Source organism: Moschus berezovskii, chromosome 11 (assembly GCF_049115385.1).
Source record: "Moschus berezovskii isolate FMDL1 chromosome 11, NW_MosBer_1.0, whole genome shotgun sequence".
In the NCBI taxonomy this organism is placed as follows: domain Eukaryota; kingdom Metazoa; phylum Chordata; class Mammalia; order Artiodactyla; family Moschidae; genus Moschus; species Moschus berezovskii.
Window position 1 is genome coordinate 104,969,070 of NC_142470.1, and position 14,163 is coordinate 104,983,232.

At 40.1% G+C, this 14,163-nt stretch overlaps 2 protein-coding genes across 2 annotated transcripts in view; one reads left to right on the plus strand and one right to left on the minus strand.

Annotated features, from left to right (window-relative positions):
• Positions 1 to 6,492, plus strand: part of COA5 (cytochrome c oxidase assembly factor 5) — a 34,723-nt gene extending 28,231 nt beyond the window's left edge. The window contains exons 2-3 of the mRNA XM_055400554.2: positions 3,928 to 4,011; positions 6,106 to 6,492. Of these exons, the coding sequence (XP_055256529.1) occupies positions 3,928 to 4,011; positions 6,106 to 6,147 (126 nt within the window). The 3' untranslated portion in view covers positions 6,148 to 6,492. The remainder of the gene's footprint in view (positions 1 to 3,927; positions 4,012 to 6,105) is intronic.
• Positions 6,493 to 7,185: 693 nt separating this feature from the next.
• The window catches only part of INPP4A (inositol polyphosphate-4-phosphatase type I A), a 139,969-nt gene continuing 132,991 nt past the window's right edge, over positions 7,186 to 14,163 (minus strand). Inside the window, exon 27 of the mRNA XM_055400546.2 lies at positions 7,186 to 7,321. The gene's annotated coding sequence lies outside the window, so the exon portion shown is untranslated. The remainder of the gene's footprint in view (positions 7,322 to 14,163) is intronic.

Consider the following 14,163-nt stretch of genomic DNA (forward strand, 5'->3'; position numbering starts at 1 on the left):
AGTCCAAGCTGGTCAGGCCCCCGGGTGCACTGTGAGGGCACAGTCCCATGTGGGCTGTGCATTTCCTCAGGGGAGCTGGTCTCAGGCTATGACAGTACTGGCAGCTATGAACTATCCTGGACCCCAGGAAGACATGGTTAGCGGTTGGCAGCCTGCTCAGTGCTTGGTGGGAAATATGGTCCCTGGGGCTGAGATTGCAGTGACCCTTTGCCTTTCACCTCTGGCTGTCGCGCACCTGTCTCTCTGCCTCCAGGGAGAGCCACAAACAACAGCTCCCCTTTGATACTTGCAAGGGTGCAACCCTTTGTTCTGTGAGTGCATCAGGGGTCACGGTGTGGCATTAGAGCCTTCCTGAGGGAAAGGTCCTTTGTTTTTCTTTGTTTCTCTGGCCTTTCCATGGTTTGGGTTTTCCCCATTCTGTCTGTGCTGTGTCACATTGGTCCTCTCATTGAGTCCTCATGGCATTCAACCCTGGTCTTTTCCCTAAGGACCGACTGCAGCACGCACCTCTGCACCCAGCCCCACTCACTGTGGGCGGTTGCAAGTGTGGGAGCTGCTTCTTGGCTAGTAATTGCCTTTTGGCAGGATTTCTATGGTGATTTTTTATGCTGCCTCTGAGATTCCAAAGCTCCCCACTGATCCCACCTATGAGAGGGTTTCCTATTGTGTGGAAACTTCTTCTCGACTCCCTCCCCAGGACGAGTCTCCGTCTGGGAAATCCTTGTACTCCCTTCTTGTCTTTATCCTTTGTGTTGTTTTGTGGAAGTTGCTCCACACGCAGATGATCTTTTGATGTATTTGTAAGGGAGAAAGTGCTCTCCCCCTCCTATTCCTCTGCCATCTTGGAACCGCTCCCTCCTCTAGCTTTGTAGTGATGCTTCCTAAGGTCCGCTTGACTTCACACTCCGGGATGTCTGGCTCTGAGTGAGTGACTACACCATCAGGGTTTTCTGGGTCATTAACACCTTTCTGGTGCAGTTTTGCTTGTTTATTCTTGCTACTTCCTCTTAATCTCTTCTGCTTCTGTTAGGTCTTTAGCATTTCTGTCCTTTATTGTGCCCATCCTTGCATGAAATGTTCTCTTGATATCTCCGATTTTATTGATGAGATCCCTAGTCTTTCCCATTCTGCTATTTTCCTCTCTTTCTTTGCATCGTTCATTTAAAAATCTAGGAGGCAGATCTAATCCCTTGAATCTGTTTGTCACCTCCACTGTATAATCAAAAGGGTAATACCTGAATGGTCCAGTGTTTTTTCCTGCTTTCTTCAGTTTAAGCCTGAATTTTCCAGTAAGGAGCTTATGATGTGAGCTAGGTAAGAGCTAAAATTCAGTAGTATTTCACTAGGTTAACATTCTGTTAGCTCCACTAACTTTGTTCATAGTAACGCTTCTTAAGACCCACTTGACTGCACACTCCAAGATGTCTGGCTCTAAGTGAATGACCATACCACTGTAGTTATCTAGGTCATAAAGACCTTTTTTTGTATAGTTCTTCCACATGCATGTTCTTTCCACCCTTTCTTAATCTCTTCTGCTTCTGTTATGTTGTTACTGTAACATTTTATAGGAGGCAATGAACAAAAGCATCCAAAAGAAAAAATAACTCCAGAAAAGAAAAGTTCAATTCAGTCGCTATGTTTTGTCTGTCTCTTTGCGACCTCATGGACTGCAGCACGCCAGGCCTCCCTGTCCATCACCAACTCCCAGAGTTCATCCAAACTCATGTCCATTGAGTCAGTGATGCCATCCAACCATCTCATTCTCTGTCGTCCCCTTCTCTCCCTGCCTTCAGTCTTTCCCAGCATCAGGGTCTTTTCAGATGAGTCAACTCTTCGCATCAAATGGCCAAAGTATTGCAGTTTCAGCTTTAGCATCAGTCCTTCCAGTGAACACTCAGGACTTATCCCCTTTAGGATGGACTGGTTGGATCTCCTTGCAGTCCAAGGGACTCTCAAGAGTCCCACAGTTTTGAACCACAGTTCAAAAGCATCAATTCTTCACCACTCAGCTTTCTTCTGGAGAAGGCAATGGCAAGCCACTCCAGTACTATTGCCTAGAAAATCCCATGGATGGAGGAGCCTGGTAGGCTGCAGTCCATGGGGTCGCTAAGGGTCAGACACGACTGAGCAACTTCACTTTCACTTTTCACTTTCACACACTGGAGAAGGAAATGGCAACCCACTCCAGTGTTCTTGCCTGGAGAATCCCAGGGACAGGGGAGCCTGGTGGGCTTCCGTCTATGGGGTCACACAGAGTTAGACACGACTGAAGTGACTTAGCAGCAGCAGCAGCTTTCTTCATAGTCCAACTCTCACATCCATACGTGACCACTGGCTTTGGCATAGTCAATGAAGCAGAAATAGATGTTTTTCTGGAACTCTGTTGCTTTCTCCATGATCCAGCGGATGTTGGCAGTTTTATCTCTGGTTCCTCTGCCTTTCCTAAAACCAGCTTGAACATCTGGAATTTCACGGTTCACATATTGCTGAAGCCTGGCTTGGAGAATTTTGAGTATTACTTTACTAGTGTGTGAGATGAGTGCAATTGTGCGGTAGTTTGAGCATTCTTTGGCATTGCCTTTCTTCAATTTAAGTCTGAATTTGGCAATAAGGATTTCACGATCTGACCCACAGTCAGCTCCATCTTGGGTGGCCCCACACGGCATGGCTTAGTTTCACTGAGTTAGACAAGGCTGTGGTACATGTGATCAGATTGGCTAGTTGTCTGTGATTATGGTTTCAGTGTGTCTGCCCTCTGATGCCTTCTGGCAACACCTACTGTCTTACTTGGGTTTCTCTTACCTTGGACGTGGGGTATCTCTTCACGGCTGCTCCAGCAAAGCTCAGCCGCTGCTCCTTGTTTTGGACGTGGATTATCTCCTCTCAGCCGCTCCAGCTCGCGCAGCCACTGCTTGCTGAAAGTGGTTGTCTGAAAAACTGGGATTTACTTACTAAAATACTAAAATTTAGCTCTTATCTACTTTCACAGTTACTTTATCAAGTGTGATTTTTAAAGTCTTACTATTTGTTGCTGCTGCTGCTAAGTCGCTTCAGTCGTGTCCGACTCTGTGCGACCCCATAGACGGCAGTCGACCAGGCTCCGCCATCCGTGGGATTCTCCAGGCAAGAACACCAGAGTGGGTTGCCATTAAGAGTCAGAAATAGCAGTACTGGCTACTGAACTTGAACAATAAATATCCTGTCTTGTTGGCAGAAAGGGAATGGTTCAATCCAATTTTCTTAAACTCTTATGAGCTTTCACTGCTTAAAGACAAGTTAATTACACATTGAGCCCAGGAAGATCTTCCCTCACCAGTATATATAAATTCTGTTAAAAATTCTACTTTCCTTTTCTAATTCTTACTCACTGAGCTTCTCAGAGAACTTGACTTTGAAGGTAAGGGGTGGGAAAATGCAAAGATGTGTTCCAGGTAGACTTGCTTGTATAAAAGGATAATGTAATTGGAGACTTTAAAGCAGCTTGCTCCTGGCTTCTAGGACACACCCCTCCCCTTTGCCCCAGTGTTCTTGGATTCTCACCCGCATGTTCTTTTTCTCCCTCCCTCTGTCGCTGTGTCACACACACTGTCTTCCCTGTCTTTAGGACTCCTTGAGTGTATAAGTTACACGTAAGGAGCTAGAGATTTCAGTTTCTAGATTTTTATATAAACATTTTAAAGAAAAGTGTCTCATGGAAACCAGTGTTTTCAAGAATTCAAGGATATCTTTAAAGTGCCCCCAAATTATTTTACACATTTTTAATTTTATCCTTTTCTCCTTAGGAACCAACAGTTAAAATGATTTATAAATTATTTCTTATGTAAATTACTGTTTTCTCCTTTTGCTTAGTTTAAAAATAAAAACTGGACAGTTACTTTGTACTTGTGAGAGAATTTTCCATGTATTTATATTGTTTTTGTGTCATAGGAAGGAAAATCCCCTCGGCAGTGTCTGAAGGAAGGAAACTGCAAAGCTTTGAAATACTCATTTTTTGAATGTAAAAGATCAATGGTAAGTGGCTAAAGATTTTTAAAAACTTATGCTCAAAATTAGCTCTGTGGAGTTAAATATGTGAGTGACTTAGTAATTATAAATAGGTTACAGTGATGTCACTTGGAAAAAAAGATGTATTTTTTCTCACCCAGTGAATTAATGTGAGGTTCGTGGAAACCCATAGCTGATTGTTATGCTGATCACAGCAGCTGAACTTTATGAATTTCTAAAAAAGAGTTAAGACCATGGTCTTGGCAAGTATAAATGAAAAAAAGTTGATGTTGGTTACTGTGTATTTGGGTCATTTGGCAATTACACAGCCATAATGTGGGGGTCTAAAGTGTGTGCACTGTGCCTTATATGTTGATGTGATTAGAAAAATGTTGGCATCTGTGTTTGAATCTGTAGTGATGAATTATGGAGAGACAGCCTAAAGGACATTACAAATCTCATGGTTTCTACTCTAGTGTTCTTTGATTCAAAGATCTACAAAGGTCTTTGGAATAGAAGCCAGGAGCCTTGTCTTTGTGAAAAGAAAATAAGAAATCACAAAAATGAACACCCCTTTAAAAACAGCAGTAACTTTAACTTGAACATGCTCTCGATTGGTCAGCAGCACTTAAATCCCTTTCCTTTTGTTGATAGGAGAAGCAGAGCATACAGGATATTATAATCTGGGAGGCCAGAGAAAAACTTTGCTAACTAATCAGATCCAGGGAGGTGTAAAGTGAGATAAAATTTGGCAATGCTTTCTCAAGTGACACAGTTGTTTGCCATATTTTCCTGTCATTTAATGTAGGAAAAGAGGATTTTCTTGCCTTCTCCCACACAGTTTTGTTACCCTTGTAAAATGCAAGCCTTTAGACCTTTCACGAATGTTAAATCATGTTTATATAATTGAGAAGTCATAAAGAACAGTTAGTGTAGGAGGTGATGAGGTGGTGTTATTAATCACAATGACTGGATTTGTAATAAACTCTTCCCATCCTGAAGCTCAGGCTTTGATCTCCAAATAACATTAAGAAATCAGAACATATAAAACTTTTCCACAGTTTATCTGCCTTCTGCAGACATTTGTAATAATCTTTAGTAAAAAGTAAACATGCTTCTGACCATTTCTAAATATCAGTACAAGGCAGAACTTCACTTACACTTTGACTCCAGAAAGAGCAGTATTGGGAACTTTTCAGCAGATTTAAGAGATCCTTGCAACCTTTCTTCAAGACTAGGACTCACTGTTAGTCCTCCAGTGTGAGGAACTAACTGTTGCAACTTCAGTTGGCAAAAATCTGAAATAAAATTATTTAAATTGTGCTGGTAATTTTGCTTAATATTTCAAACAGTGGGTATGTAACTCAGAGTGAAGGTGAGATGGTAGGTTTGAATCGGTTGTGCCCTCTTAATAAATAGCATCTCATCATTCTGATCATGATTTCCCTGTTTGAAGATTACTTTTTTGAAAATGTGGCTCTTAGCTACTGTTATCTAGTGCTCAGATGAAGAAATAGTGGTCTGTCCCACGCTGGCTGTGTTGTCCTCATTAATAGGGTTTAGCTCTAAACTAATTCATTCCTCTGGGATTTCTGTGGAATGGTATTGACTGTGCAGTTTTGCCTTCTGTGCTGAGTAGGACCCCCCCATCCTGTGGTACCACTTAAGAAATGGCTGTACTGTGAGGCTTAAGTCAGAGAATATGCAGTTGACCTATGAGTAGTAATTTAAGGATTTGTAATCTCAAAATGGCTGTATGTAACATATATTTCAAGGCTCTTTTCTCAGTTACTATTTAAAGATTCTAAAAACATTTGAATATTAACCGAAATAAAGCTTAATTAGAAAGTCAGCTTTGTTAGAAGAATAATGTATATTGAGTGTACTCCAGAAAAGAAGATGAATGTGAGCTGGACTGAGGAAGAAACTCTTACTGTGAGCGAAATGGAACTGTTGTTTCCATGGCCTCTTTCCCTCCTTGTTATCCCCCCCGAGCTGTGACAGTTGCCTTTTTGACTGTGCTGGGAGCTGGTTTACTCCTCTCATGTAGTGACACCTGTTACCAGGGCTGTGTCTGATTATGGTGTCCAAAGTATGATTCACTTGTGTATTTATTTCCAGTTGGATGCCAGATCAAGATTCAGGGGAAGAAAAGGATATTGATACTACTGTGTTGAAACCAAGATGAAAACAACAAAGGACTCTGGTCATTAATCCAGAGAAGCCAAAATAAGAAACGTACTTTTTGTTACATCTGTTCAGGTGGACCAGTTTTTTCCTCCATGAAACAACAAAATGGATGAGTTCTGGTTTTCAGTAGGTATAAATGACTCTCTTGCTCTAAGTTATTCTTAGAATAAAAATTTAATTGAATAGTTATGAGCTGAGAACATAATAGATGTGTTTTAAAAATTGTTCTGAAGCACAGGGAATGGAAAGATTGTTAGTTTCCATTGACTACCCAACCAGATGACACAATTTGTGCATCCTTTGTCAATACTGTGGAGGCCAGGGATGGGACTGTGAAAATCAACATGCAGCCTGGGAGAAAATATCCATCTGGAAAGTTTAGGGTAAAACTTTCTTTTATTCAGATTGTACTATTTAGTTCTAAAATAAATTGCGTTTGACTCCTTGGTGAAGAAATGCTTCCCCTGCACTGATTCATTCAATAACAACCTTGAAACGTTAATGCCACTCATTAGGCAAAGCTGTATCCAAAGCTGGGACTAGGCTGCCAGGCCTTCTGGCTTCCCTTTCCTGAGTGTTTTTCTGTTTCCTGACCTCATTTTCAGGCTGGCCCTCTCTCCATAATGTGGAAAAGGCCAGTGTCCCCCCATCCTTAAAGTCTGTGATCCAAAAAGAAGAATGATAACCTCCTTTTCTGGGGTCCACTAATCAGATTCCACAAAAGGACTCTTGTCTTCTCTGGAACACCTGCCCTTGAATTGGACCAGACCCTGTGGGAAAAGGGACAGGACCCCATGATCTTGGCCAGGGCTGGAGGTCTTATGCACTGTATTTGGTAATTCATGTCAGAATCACCTGGTTGAGTGGTGGGCTTTATCCTAAAAGGAAGGGATTCAGAGCAAACTTCAGCAGCTGTTGATTTTAGGAGGCAAGACTGAAAATTATGAAATACCTGAAAAAGTTTAGAATCACAGTGATTTTATTCCAGTCACATAATACAGTAGAGCCAGATGTGAATCCGAGTTTCCAGTTTTATTTTCAGGATTGAAGAATGATGGAAGAGCCATTGCTTCTTCATAGGTCTGCAGTTCACTGGAGTTAGAGCATTCAAAGTATTCTGTAGCTCTTTGCTTTCTTAAAGGTTCACCTAAAGTGAAAATTGTACATCAGCACTAGTCCTTGTTGCACAACATCACTGAGGTCTATTTTATATATTATTCATTGGGAAAGAGAAAATGATAATTTTTTTCAATAACTTTTGTATATTAAGTGCCACAACTTTTATTAAAGGTTAAGTTTGTTAAGAAACTCAAATTATGTTATAGAGCCCTATCTTTTCTTAGTTATAGCTTTTTTTGGAGCTTCATTGGGAGAAATTCAAATACCTTAAAATTCACTCTTAAAGTAAAACTTCAGTTTTTTTCTTTTAGTAGTCACAGAGTCATGAAGCCGTCACCACTGTCCAACTCCAGAGCATTTACATCACTCCAGAGAGGAGCCCTATCCCCATTAGCAGGTACTCCCTTCTCTCCTTGGGTACCCAGTTCCTAGCAACCACTTACATATTTCTGTCTATAGATTCACTTATTCTGGACTTTTCATAAACTTGGAATTATGTAATATGTGACCTTTTGTGACTGGATTCTTTCTCCATGTTTTCAAGGTTCATCTATATGTAGCTTCCATCTGTACTTCATTTCTTTTTATTGCTGAATAGTATTCCATAGTATAAATATACCGCATTTTATTTAACCATTTATCAGTTGATGAATTTTTGAGTTGTTTGTACGTTGGGGCTATTATGACTAATGATATGAACATTCATGAATGAATTTTACGTGGACATGTTTTATTTCTGTGTCATATGATAATGCCAGCTTTAACTGATGAACTGCCAAACTTTTCCACAGTGGCTACATCGTTTTACATCCCCACCAGCAATGTATGAGGATTGCAGCTTCTCCATATCACCAACAGTTGTTATTTTTCATATTTTTGTTTGTTTTTTATAACTACTTTTAAGTCATTTTATTTTTTGAAGCTTTTATTGGAGTATAGTTGATTTATAATGTTGTGTTAGTTTCAGGTGTACAGTAAAATGAATCAGTTGTGAGTGTGTGTGTATATATTTCCCTTTTGTAGGTTTCTTTTTCCATTACAGAGTATTGAGTTCCCTGTGCTGTATAGTAGGTCCTTATTATCTGTTTTATATATAGTAGTGTATATATGTCCATCCTAATCTCCCAGTTTATTCCCTCCTCCCTTACTGCCTGGTAACCATAAATTTGTTTTCTACATCTACAACTTCCTTTTTCTAAAGATAAGTTCATTTGTATCATTTAAGATTCCACAAGTAAGTGTTATAGTGTTATTTGTCTGTCTCACTTCATTCAGTATGGCAGTTTCGAGGACCATCCATGGTGCTGCAAATGGCATAATTCTGTTCTTTTTCTTTGGCTAAGTAATATTCTACTGTATATATGTATCGCATCTTCTTTATCCATTCCTCTGTTGATGGGCATTTACGACACTTCCATGTCTTGCCTATTGTAAATAGCATTGCAGTGAATATTGGGGTGCATGTATATTTTTGAATTATGATTTTCTCCAGATACATGCCCAGGAGTGGGATTGCTAGGTCATATGGTTGCTGGTGGTGGTTTAGTTGCTAAGTCGTGTCCGACTCTTGCTTCCCCTCTGTCCATGGGATTCTCCAGGCAAGAATACTGGAGTGGGTTGCCATTTCCTTCTCCAGGGGTTCTTCCTGACCCAGGAATTGAATCCAGGTCTCCTGCATCACAGGAAGATTCTTTAACAACTGAGCTATGAGAGAAGCTCTGCTAGGTCATTTGGTAGCTCTACTATTTTCAGTTTTTTAAGGAATCTCCATAGTAGCTGTACCAATTTACTTTCCCATCAACAGTGTAGGAGGGTTCCCTTTTCTTCACACCTCCTCCAGCATTTATTGTTTCTAGATGGCCATTTTGACTGGTATGCGGTGATACCTCATTGGTTTTGATTTAATTTCTCTAATAATTAGTGATGTGTTGAGCATCTTTTCATGTGCTTTTTGGCCATCTGTCTTCTTTAAAGAAATGTTTATTTAGATCTTATGTGCTGTGTTTGTTTTTTTTTTAAACTGAGTTGCTTGCTTTTTTGATATTGAGCTGTTTGTACATTTTGGAGATTAATCTCTTGTTGGTTCCTTCATTTGCAAATATTTTCTTCCATTTTGAGGGTTATCTTTTCATTTTGTTTATGGTTTCATTTTGCTATACAGAAGCTTTTAATTAGGTCCCTTTTCTTTATTTTCATTACTATAGTAGGTGGATTGAAAAAGATCTTACTGTAATTAATGTCAGAGTGTTCTGCCTATGTTTTCCTCTAGGAGTTTTTAGTAACTGGCCTTGCATTTAGTTCTTTAACCCATTTTGAGTATTTTTGTGTATGGTGTTTATTCTTTTACATTTGCTGTTCAGTTTGCCCAGAACCACTTGGTGAAGAGACTGTATTGTATATTGTATATACAATGTATCTCCATTGTATATTGTTGCCTCCTTTATCATAGATTAGGTAGCCATAGGTATATGGGTTTATCTCTGGGCTTTCTACCTGTTCCATTGATCTATATTCCTGTTTTTGTGCCAGTACCATACTATTTTGACTGCTCTAGCTTTGTAGTCTGAAGTCAGGGGGCCTGACTCCTCCAGCTCCATTTTTCTTTCTCAAGATTACTTTGGTTATTCATGGTCTTTCATGTTTTCTTACAAATTGCAAAATATTTTGTTCTAATTCTGCGGAAAATGCCATTGTTAATTTGATAGGGTTTGCATGGAATCTGTAGATTGCTTTGGGTAGTGTCATCATTTTCACAATATAGATTCTTCCAGTCCAAGAACATGGCATATCTCTCCATCTGTTTGTATCATCTTTTATTTCTTTCATCAGTATCTTACAGTTTTCTGAGTACAGATCTTCTGCCTCCTTAGGTAGGTGTTTTATTCTTTTTGATGTGATGGTAAATGGGATTGTTTCCTTGATTTCTCTTTCTGATCTTTCGTTATTAGTGTATGGGAATGCAAGATATTTATGTTAATTAGTTTTGTATCTTCCCTGTTTACCAAATTCACTGAAGAGCTCAAGTGGTTTTCTGGTAGCATCTTTAGGATTTTCTGTGTATAGTATCATGTTATCTGGAAAGGGTGAGTTTTACTTCTTGTTTTCCAATTTGGATTCCTTTTATTTCTTTTTCTTCTCTGATTGCCATGGCTAGGACTTCCAAAATTACGTTGAATAAAAGTGGTGAGAGTGGACATCCTTGTCTTGTTGCTGATCATAGAAGAGATGCTTTCAGTTTTTCACTGTAGAGAATGATGTTTGCTTTGGGTTTGTTGTATATGGCCTTTATTATGTGGAGGTAGGTTCCCTCTATCGGAGAAGGCAATGGCAGGCAACCCATTCCAGTACTCGTGCCTGGGGAAATCCCAAGGATGGAGGAGCCTGGTAGGCTGCAGTCCATGGGGTCACTAATAGTCGGACATGACTGAGCGACTTCACTTTCACTTTTCACTTTCATGCATTGGAGAACAAAATGGCAACCCACTCCAGTGTCCTTGCCTGGAGAATCCCAGGGACAGGGGAGCCTGGTGGGCTGCTGTCTGTGGGGTCGCACAGAGTTAGACACGACTGAAGCAACTTAGCAGCGGTAGCAGGTTCCCTCTATGCCCCCTTTCTGGAGAGTTTTTATCATAAATGGGTGTTGAATTCTATCAAAAGCTTTTTCTGAACCTACTGAGATGATCATATGGTTTTTATTCTTCAACTTCTTGATGTTGTATCTTACTGATTGATTTCCAGATATTGAAAACTCTTTGCATCACTGGTATAAATTCCACTTGATCATAGTGTATGATCCTTTTAATATGTTTTTAGATTCAATATGACCATGTTCTGTTGAGGACTTTTGCTTCTATGTTCATCAGTGATATTGGCCTGTAATTTTTTTGGTGATATCTTGGTCTGATTTTGGTTTCAGTATGATGGTGGCCTTGTATTGGTAGAATGAGCTTGGGAATGTTCCTTTCTCTGAAATTTTTTTGGAAGAGTTTCAGAAGGGTAGCTGTTAACTCTTCTCTACATGTTTGATAGAATTCGCCTGTGAAGTCACCTGATCCTGGATTGTTTGTTTGTTGGAAGATTTTTAATCAGTTTTAGTTTCAGTACTTGTGATTGGTCTGTTTGTATTTTCTATTTTTAACTTGGTTTAGTCTTCAAAGGTTGTAACTTTCTAAGAATTTGTCCATTTCTTCCAGGTTGTCAATTTTATTGGCATGTAGTTGCCTGTATTATCTCTTAAAATGCTTTATATTTATGTGGTATCTGTTGTAACTTCTTTTTCATTTCTAATTTTATTGATTTGAATTTTCTCCTGCTGGGAAAGGTTGGGGGCGGGAGGAGAAGGGGACGACCGAGAGTGAGATGGCTGGATGGCATCACCGACTCTGTGGTCATGAGTTTGAGTGAACTCCGGGATTTGGTGGTGGACAGGGAAGCCTGGCGTGCTGTGATTCATGGGGTCGCGGAGAGTCGGACACGACTGAGCGACTGAACTGATTCTTGGTGAGTCTTGCTGCTGTTGTTCAGTCACTAAGTTATGTCTCTTTGCGACCCCATCGACTGCAGCATGCCAGGCTCCCCTGTCCACTGTCTCCTGGAATTTGCTCAGATTCATGTCCGTCGAGTCAGGGATGCTATCTAACCTTCTCATCCTTTGCTGTCTCCTCCTTCTGCCTTCTCTTTTCCAGCATCAGGGTCTTTTCCAGTGAGTCAGCTTTTCACATCTGGTGACCAAAGTTTTGGAGCTTCAGCTTCAGTCCTTCTAATGAATACTCAGGGTGGTTTCCTTTAGGATTGATTGTTTTGATCTCCTTGCAGTCCAAGGGCTTCTCAATAGTCTTCTCCAACACCACAATTCAAAACCATCAATATTTTAGTACTCAGGCTTCTTTATGGTCCAACTTTCACATCTACTGGAAAAACCATGCTTTGACTATACGGACCTTTGTCGGCAAAGTGATGCCTCTGGTTTTTAATACACTATCAAGGTTTATCATATTTTTCCTTCCAAGGAGCAAGCATCTTTTCTTTTTTAAAGTGTCTTTTAATTTCATGGCTGCAGTCACCGTCCACAGTGATTTTGGAGCCCAAGAAAATAAAAGTCTGTCACTGTTTCCAGTTTCCTCTTCTGTTTGCCATGAAGTGATGGGACCTGATGCCACGATCTCATTAGTTTTTTGAATGTTGAGTTTGAAGCCAACTTTTTTACTCTCCTCTTTCACCCTCATCAAGAAGCTCTGTAGCTGCTCTTCACTGTCTGCCTTTACAGTGGTATCATCTGCATATCTAAGATTGTTGATATTTCTCCTGGTAATCTTGATTCCAGCTTGTGCTTCTTCCAGCCTTGCATTTTGCATGATGTACTCTGCGTGTAAGTTAAATAAGCAGAGTGACAACTCCTTTCCCAATTTTTACCAATCTGTTGTTCCATGTCTGGTTCTGTTGTTTCTAGACTTGCATACAGGTTTCTCAGGAGACAGGTAAGGTGGTCTAGAATTCCCATCTCTTTAACAGTTTTCCACAGTTTGTTGTGATCCACACAGTAAAAGTCCATGAAGCAGAGGTAGATAATTTTCTGGAATTTTTTTGTGTAATCTAATGGATGTTGGCAATTTGATCTCTTGTTCCTCTGCCTTTTCTAAACCCAGCTGAAGGTTTATCAGTTCTCTGACTGAAGGTTTAATTTCATCTTCTCAGAGAACTAGTTTTTAGTTTCATTGACCTTTACGGTTTTCTTTGTCTCTATTTCATTTATTTCTGCTCTGGTCTTTATGATTTCTTTCCTTCTACTAATTTGGGGTTTTGTTTGTTCTTTCTCTGGTTGCTTTAGGCATAAGTTTAGGTTGTTTATTTGAGATTTTTCTTGTTTCTTGAGTAACATTATATTGCAGTAAACTCTCAAACCTGCTTTTGCTGTGTCCTCTGGGTTTTGGATCATAATGTTTTGTTGTCACTTGTCTACATTCTTTATTCCGTCTTTGACTTCAGTGATCCATTGGTTATTCTGTTTAGCCTCCATGCCTTTGTGTTTTTTAGTTTTTTTCCCTGTAATTGATTCCTAATCTCATAGAGTTGTGGTCAGAAAAGATGCCTGGTACGATTTCAGTTTCCTTAAATGTACCAAGACTTGATTTGTGACCCAAGATGTGATCTGTCCTGGAGAATGTCCTGTGTGCCTCTGAGAAGATAGTGTATTCTGCTGCTTTCAGATGGACTGTCCCATAAGATGTCAATTAAGTCTCTCTGGTCTAGTGTGTCATTTAAGGGTTGCATTTTTTATTAATGTTCTAGCTGGATGATCTGTCCATTGGTGTAAGTGGGGTGTTAAAGTCTCCCATTATTAATATGTTACTGTTGATTTCGCCTTTTATGGCTGTTAGCATTTGCCTTACTCTGCCTTATATATTGAGGTGCTCCTATGTTGAGTGCAAGAAAAAGACCCGTGTGTATGCTGTCTACAAGAGACCCACTTTAGACCTAGGGCCACATATAGACTGAAAGAGAAGGGATAGAAAAAGATACTGCATGCAAATAAAAATCAAAAGAAAGCTGGAGTAGCAATACTCACATGAGACAAAATAGACTTTAAAATAAAGACTGTTACAAGAGATAAGGGTTTCCCTGGTGGCTCGGACTCTGGTAAGGAGTCTGCCTGCAATGTAGGAGACCTGGGTTTAATCCCTGGGTCGAGAAGATCTCCTGGAGAAGGGCACGGCAGTCCACTCTAGTGTTCTTGCCTGAGAATTCCATAAATAGAGGAGCCTGGTGGGCTACAGTCCATGGGGTCACAGAGTTGGACACAACTGAGTGACTGACACAGGAGAGGTAAGGACATTACATAATGATCAAGGGATCAGTCCAACGAGGAGAAAT